Source organism: Megalobrama amblycephala, linkage group LG2 (assembly GCF_018812025.1).
Source record: "Megalobrama amblycephala isolate DHTTF-2021 linkage group LG2, ASM1881202v1, whole genome shotgun sequence".
Taxonomy (NCBI): Eukaryota; Metazoa; Chordata; class Actinopteri; order Cypriniformes; family Xenocyprididae; genus Megalobrama; species Megalobrama amblycephala.
This window is the reverse complement of record NC_063045.1, coordinates 22,057,708-22,065,552: the sequence shown is the minus strand read 5'-3', so window position 1 is coordinate 22,065,552 and position 7,845 is coordinate 22,057,708. Positions and strand designations below refer to the sequence as shown.

Here is a 7,845-nt window from a genome sequence, read left to right as displayed (position 1 = left end):
TAAAGCAAATTCACAAGTCAACAATATCATATAAGCTCATTTCATTGGTGTCAATAGACTGAGAAAGTTGTTGTTGGTTACAAATATCTACTTTTATTTCTTATTATGTTTTTATGCTTTCAACTGTTTTTCTGACCATTATTTATAAAAAATTGACATTGCATTTATACATGTGTTTGTATGTGTGTGTATATATAACTGATATTTCTTTTTATTATTTTGGCAGATCAGCTCCTCCCACAACAATCACATCATCAATGAAGCTCCTCCCACAACAACCACATCATCAGTGAAGCTCCTCCCACATCAGTTCTCCAATAAATGCTGGGATATTCCCATCAGACGAGCATCAGAGCATCAGGAAGAGCTGAAATCTGAAGACTGAGTTTATTAAAGAGGACAGTGAGAACATGAGTGATCCAGAACCCTGCAGAATGAAACACACTGAAGATACTGAAGAACAAAGAGGTTGGTGTTTATTCTTCATTCATGTTAGAAAGATTCAAGATTTAGATTAATAGAAATGGGATTTTTGTTGTTTTTATCAATAAACCATAAACACCAAATTATATGAACTTTCCAGAATATCTGACAGGGTTTTAAGCATAACTTAATCAAAATCTGATTCATAGTTACTGATAAAGTTGATTAGTTTCTTGTCCTCCCATCATGCTGTAGAAAGAGCCCAAACGATGTCACTTCCTGGGTGTCACAATTTAAGAAATGAGAAATTCCCATTTTCCTTAAAATGAGGAAAATCATGTCATGTTTAACAGGGTTACACAGGTTAAATATCTAAAAGTTGGTGTCAAAATATTAAAGTATCATATATTTTAATGTAAATATCACATTAGAAAAATAAGATTTGTCTATAATGTTTTAAAAATAATAAATGGAAGATCAGTGTACCTCATTCATGGAAACTTTCAGTCACATATAATTCATTTATTATAAGCAGTAAAGTGTTCGTAATATTTTATAGGAGCTGTTCACTTTGTTACGTCAGGGTTCACTTTTATGTCCTTTCACTTCATATTTCTCTCTTTAATTTATTTGAATTATTTTGATGTACTGAAAAGGACATCAAACATTTGAGGACATTTTCTCTTTTTTCCTTCCATTTAGATATGATTGAAGAGGAGGAGGAGAGTGAAGAACTGAGTGAAGTGGAGGAGGAACATCATGTCAAACCTGGAGAAAAACCTTTGAGTAGCTCAAAGACTAAAACAACATTTTTAAAGAAAAGAAGAGCCAAGAAATCTGCAACCTGCACTCAGTGTGGAAAGAGTTTCACAACCAAACATAATCTTGAGAATCACATGAGAGTTCATACTGGAGAGAAACCGTTCACATGTGATCAGTGTGGGACGAGTTTCAAACGAAAATATCATCTTAATCAACACATGAAAATCCACACTGGAGAAAAGCCATTCAAGTGTGATCATTGTGGGAAAGGTTTCACGGAATCAGCAAAACTTAAGATTCACATGAGGATCCACACCGGAGAGAAGCCGTTCATGTGTGAATGGTGTGACAAGAGATTCTCACACAAGCGATATCTTAAGATTCACATGAGGATCCACACTGGAGAAAAGCCATTTGCATGCAATCAATGTGGAAAGAGTTTCAGTCAATCAGCACAACTTAAGATTCACATTCGGATCCACACTGGAGAAAAGCCATTTATATGTGATCAGTGTGAAAAGAGTTTCTCATGCAAAAACAATCTTGATGTTCACATGAGAGTTCACACTGGAGTGAAGCCGTTCACATGTGATCAGTGCAGCAAAACATTTCTTACTTCATCACACCTGAAGAAACACCTGACTGTTCATACGAAGGAGAAACCACATTCATGTTCTGTGTGTGGAAAGAGTTTTTCACTGCTGAAATATTTACAGAGACATCAGAAAATTCATACTGTTGTAAGAGATTATATGTGCTTTGAGTGTGAGAAAACTTTTACTACAGTGAACTATTTAAAACGGCACCAGATGATCCACACTGGAGAAAAACCTTACAAGTGTTCACACTGTGAAAAGAGATTCAGTGATTCATCAAAACTGAAAAGACATGAGATGATCCACACTGGAGAAAAACCTTACAAGTGTTCACACTGTGACAAGAGATTCAGTCAGTCATCATCTCTGAAAACACATGAGAGGATTCACACTGGAGAGAAGCCACACACATGTGATCAGTGTGGAAAGAGTTTCACTATTAAAAGTAATCTGAAGATACACATGAAGATCCATGCAGTGGAGAAACCACATCACCACAGTCTGAAATCACAGTAAGTACTTATCTTTATGTGTTGAGAAACAAAGTTATTACAGCCTCATTGAGCGACAGGACAGTCTGTTGGTTTAGAAATGTGTTCCCTTTCAAACGCTACACTCCATGCTGTGGGAATGTCTTTAGACGTGACAAGCTGTGAATATATGTGTAAAACACCGTCAATGAAATTAACCTGTATTTATAGCCTTGTGTGACGTCATTGGAATGTGTCGTGAGCGAGGCTATAATTAGATGTGCCGCAGGAGCATCAGCAGGTCTTTTGTCTTCAGAGATCATACTGTGAAGTGTGTGTGAAGCAGCTCTGCTCAAACTCTTTCCTACCTTCTTCACTTTTTCATCACTCCAGTTCGAAGAGACGCTTGCAAGCTATCTGTTCTCTGGAGCTCACGGTCACTTAAAGAGACAGCACTCCCCACCAAGCTATGCATAGTATCATCCATACTGGTGGGAAGGCGTTTTGATCGGTGTGTCAGACTGGTACTGCTCTGCACACTATGTCCCCTCTCAAAACTGGGGACCAGCTTGTCATGCTCACGATTCCTGTAATACAGGGTTCCTCGAATCCGGTCCTAGAGGGCCACTGCCCTGCAGAGTTTAGTTCCAACCCCTAATCAAACACACCCGAACAAGTTAATCAAGGTCTTCAGAGTTACTAGAAAATTGCAGATATGTGAGTTTGATCAGGGTCTGAACTAAACTCTGCAGGACAGTGGCCAGGGCCGGATATGAGGAACCCTGCTGTCATACATCAGGAGGAGGAACATCTAACATCCCCTCAAAGGGACGTATCAAAAATTAATGCCCATTTTAGAGAACTGCACCCTCTATTGAACAGGCATGAATGTGCATTTCCTTCAGTCCAGCACACATTTGTTTGACGTTCGACCATCTGTCAACTAATTCTCTTTAGTTATTAAAACTAAGTCAGCTTGTGCCGTGTGTGATTGTTTAAAGATTACATGTCAAACCTGCATCATTTAGAGTTTCATGACCAAACTAGTGATTTATAACACAAATCCTCTTCATGACATTAAAATTGATCATAATCGAAATTAATCATAATTTCACATTTGTCTCTCACTTGAAATCTCACATGATTTAATGTTTCTTTTAGACCTGATGGACGTGAACAAGAAAGGAAAAACAGAAGAGAAAACATCTGTCACCTGCCCTCAGTGTAAAAAACATTCACATGTAAATCAAGACTGAAGATTCATGAGATTCACACTGGGGAGAAGCGGTTCAGACTTTCTCTCTGAAAAAAAACTTTGAAGGCAAAGCTGAAGAAGATGCCATAACACTCTTAAGGGAGACATGAATTTAACTCGTTCTTCATTGTGTTTCATAAGAACATCTTGTTTCTCTTCCACTTCTACTCTTCCATGCAAATGTAAGATATGCTTTCATGTAGCTTTGAAACTGAACACTTACTTCTCTTCTTCTCTTGATGTGATTTGACTCTCTTATATAAGCCATAAAGAGAGAGATCTGTCTCATTCATTTTCACTTTTACTTGATCGATTAAACTCATTAATCTTTTTACCAACAACACATTGTTATTGTCTGATTTCATTCCTTCTGATTCTGCTTGAATAAGTAATAATTTTAGTTCGGAAAGCCACGAAGTAGACTATTATGACTTCTTTGTCTTTCAATGTTTTTATCTTTCAGTAGAGCTTCAAAATGCCTGATAAATTATATTTCACCCAAGCTGCAACTTCCCCCAGATTCTCTTGAAGCCAATATGAAAGTGACTTAAACTGCAATTCATCAACTGACCGCTAGAGACAGGCTGTTAAAATGCCCAACTTTACAGCAGAAAAAACATGTTTACAGCCTGGTACAAATTGTGGTTTTGGTCTATACTGCTAATTTTGCCCTTCAACAACTCTGAGGGGGTGAATTGTTTTTTATAACTCATCCTGTAGGAGCAAAGTCTAATACTTTAAGCTACTAAGTTTTTTGTATGTAGTGTTATTAATAAGGGTATTGAACACAGATGTCCAGATGTTCGAATATAAAACCAACTTTACGCAAGTCAAACAATCTAGGTAACATTATAATCGCTAAAATAGCGGACTCACAGAAAAAAATCATCAGTTATCATCTTTTTTGTTGTTGTTGTTGTTATGACTAATTACTCAGCACCGTCAGCATTAAAGAGAAAATAATCACTTCATCTGATGTTTTTGAATAAAGTAGATGTTGAGAGATCCACAGAGAATGAATACTGCAAGGTTAATTAATCTTACATTTATTGTCCCGATTCGTGCCTCATTCTCAGTTTGTCTTTTTCACTCATTGAATGCATAGGCCTATGGGAAAGAGTCATGAACATGAAGCTAATCCGTTCACAAAACCTCCTCCCAGACTTACTTCAGTACAGGGCTTTTAAACATGTTCAGGGGGTGGTGTAACAATTGTCCAATGAGAATATACTTTCATGATATAAGAATGTGGTACATATAGAAAAAACAAGTCTAAACATGGTCAACATCTGGTCCAGTGCCCCTGCCTGCCTTGGGCTCCAGTAAGGCCTAAAAAGCAGGGACCCTTCTTGGCTGCTTTCTAAGAAACACACACATATACATTGTGTACATTAAAACCAGATGTGTGACGAAACCATAACAACCAGTCTCCATTCTACCCTTGCACCCGTGGAGACCAGGTGTGGGAAAACAGGGAGAAACAGGGAAAGAAAAGTCAGGCTGATAAGAATATCTATCAAATACAAATGTGTTTCATGCAATAAATGACTCAATTATGAAGCCTTTGTTTTTGGAGTTTGAGTTTTATTTTCCCCATAATTTTCACTTTAGGTAATCTGTTACACCTACTCAAATCAGTCTCTGAAAATCATTTTTCTTTTATAAAATTTGGCATTAAAATCACCACTGACCTCATTGTGGTTCAAACAGGCCTGCAATAGAGGCTTATCTGTACTAACCAAAGCATTGAAATCGGTAATACATTTTAGGATTTAATTGACAGATGGGAAAATCTTACTCCTAAAAACAAAAACAAAACACCACCTTCAAGTTTTGGGGAAAAAAGACTGTTTGAACCTTTTGGGTTCCCGTACATCCATTTGTGCTTGTGTAAAATGTGATGGAAATATTTTATGTCAACATGAAATGTACAGAAAATGCAGACTAAGGATGCTCAGGTCAAAGACCAGTCACATGATTAGCTTAGATCATTACAAACCAATCACCAGAACAAATCACAGTGATGAAGACATTGATTTTTACTCAACTGTAAGACTTAAATGTGCATGTATCTTTCTATTCATTGAGACTCACTTGGTTGTTGTGACCAGTGATCTCCCGGCCGTAAATAAAACTTCATTTCTACAAAGAGCAACTTGGAAGTCGTGTCAAGTATATGCTGCACAGCTGAGAAATAGAAGATCCTACGCTCAAAAGACAACAAAATGTAACAGCCAAGTGTGATTGAGGTAGTGATAGTAGCTTCTTGACGGGACGCTGTCACCATACTTCAGGGAATTACCTCGAGATACTGTAGTATTGTATTAACAACTAGGAGTTGTTTAAATTGTCAGTGGTGAAGTCAGATATGTATTGAGAATTTCCACGACAAGGGGAACACAGATTCCGAAGGGAACAGAATCAAATTTTGCAATAATAAAGCTAAAAAATAAAAATGCAGTAATATGAGGCATCAAGTTTGGACATGGACATAGGCTAATTTGTGTAGGCACAATTCAACTGAATAAATTCAGGCATAATAAACTAAATTCAGGCAAAATACACAAACTATGAACAAGTTCAAGATTAATTCAATTCACAGAAATAAAACTGGACTGTGAGAATCATTTTATTATGCTACAGTGCAAGACATTTAAATGTAGGGCCAATATTTTTGACCTTCTTCGCATTCCGTTCATCCAGCGGTGTTTCATGACGCATGCGCTGTCAGCAGGGGGAACACACATTCCAACAGGTGATCCTGTTGCCTTAGTCAAAGAACATTTAAAAAGAATCAGTCAGATTGTATGCAGATATTCACTGATGAGTCTATGAATCCACTCAACAGGAAAGCAGCAATAGGATTAAGTGTCCCTCAAGTTCGTTTTAAGCTTGGATTACGTTTGCCAGATAATATGTCAGTCTTTTCGACTGAGCTAGTTGCAATTTTGTGGGCCGGGGAAATATGTGTTATGTTCAGATTCTGCACTAATGGCAATTAAGGGTAGGAGGAGTGAAGCCAGATCAGATCTAGTTTTAGAAATTCTTGTTACATTGTATCGGGTGATAAAAATGGGGTACACGGTGGGGTTTATGTGGGTTCCTTCCAGCACATAAAGGGATTCAGGGCAATGAAGAGGCTGATGAGATGGGGAAATTAGCTACACACAAGAGTGAAGTTGATTTGAATGTAATGTATGGAAGAGTTGAGTGCAAGAGTTTTATACAGAAAAAAATATCACAAATATGACAGAAAGAATGGGAGGAAGGGAATAAGGGCAGGCATTATTTTTCAATTCAGCCTAATGCACACAACATTCACAAGATTAGAGAGGAGGGATAGTGTGATATTCACAAGATTAAGATTGGGACATTGTGCACTGAATTATGGGTTGGCAAGGGTTGGCAAGCATCCAGATGGCAGATGTTTGTGTGGAGAGCTGGAGTCTGTGAAACATGTAATTATGGAGTGTGTAATTCAGTTGCAAGAAGCTGCATGTTTTCTGAGCTGTTGGAGTCTGGATTCCCATCTATATCTTTGAAGTTAATTCTTGTAAATAAGGACTTTGAGACCACAAAGATTGTTTTAAACTTTTTGCTTGTCTTTATAAGTGTCTTTATAAGAGGATTTAATATATAAGTTGAAGTTCATCAGATGATCTGAGGAGGGCAGCAATACGCCTTTGGAGCGTCTAAGCTGCCGAAAATTTCACAAGAAGAAAAAAAAAACACATTCCAAAGCGAACAGACCCTGCGTTCCATTCGGAAGGGCTCATCCCTATGCCCTAATCCCTTCAGAGGGTTTACCCTCCGGAGTGAGAGCTTCGAAGGGATGAAGGGTGTAGGGGTAAAAAAAACTGTTCTTTTGGAACGCACTTCAGCGTCATCTTAACGAGACAATCAAGGAGGATAAATTGTGCAAGCTGCGCCTTTTGTTTAACGTTATTATTTATTTATTTATTTATTTTAGGTTTACCGCATGTAGGCTATATTGTATCTATGTATTTGAAACATTTGAATGGACTGATAAATGAACCGTAAAGTATTTTTTTTTTTTTGAAGTACAATGTCATTTTGACCATAATAATGTACCAAATCTAACTTGTATAAATATTACAGTAGTACAGAAAAATATTATACATACCTTTATAGTTAAAATCGAACTCCTAACCTCCTGTACCCATTCTGTGACGTCAAACAACTTCCCTGTGCAAAGGATCATGGGGCCCGAAGTGTCCATCAGTTGTTCCCTTCGAAATCCTTCATTCCGAAGGGCCCTTTGAAGTGGCCAGTTTTGAGCACTTTGGTTTGGAACGACCCTTCAATATGGCGGCCATGA

At 37.6% G+C, this 7,845-nt stretch overlaps 1 protein-coding gene across 2 annotated transcripts; it reads left to right on the top strand.

Annotated features, from left to right (window-relative positions):
- The first annotated feature begins 406 nt into the window (after positions 1-406).
- On the top strand, positions 407-3,847 carry LOC125253152 (gastrula zinc finger protein XlCGF57.1-like). 2 transcript variants are annotated; one of them, XM_048166964.1, is made up of 3 exons: positions 411-468; positions 1,126-2,293; positions 3,413-3,847. In XM_048166964.1, the coding sequence occupies exons 1-3, from the start codon at positions 411-413 to the stop codon at positions 3,477-3,479; spliced, it is 1,293 nt and encodes a 430-aa protein (XP_048022921.1). In that variant the 3' UTR covers positions 3,480-3,847. The 2 variants fall into 2 exon arrangements, 1 of the variants encoding a protein (XP_048022921.1); XR_007181370.1 differs by lacking the exon at positions 1,126-2,293 and having other exon boundaries at positions 407-468; positions 3,413-3,514.
- The last annotated feature ends 3,998 nt before the right edge of the window (positions 3,848-7,845 follow it).

Bases quoted from the DNA above. Each gene is read 5' to 3' on its own strand.
- LOC125253152 (XM_048166964.1), top strand. From the start codon at position 411: ATGAGTGATCCAGAACCCTGCAGAATGAAACACACTGAAGATACTGAA. The intron at 469-1,125 runs GTTGGTGTTTAT...CCTTCCATTTAG, and splicing joins AGATACTGAAGAACAAAGAG to ATATGATTGAAGAGGAGGAG. The intron at 2,294-3,412 runs GTAAGTACTTAT...TGTTTCTTTTAG, and splicing joins CACCACAGTCTGAAATCACA to ACCTGATGGACGTGAACAAG.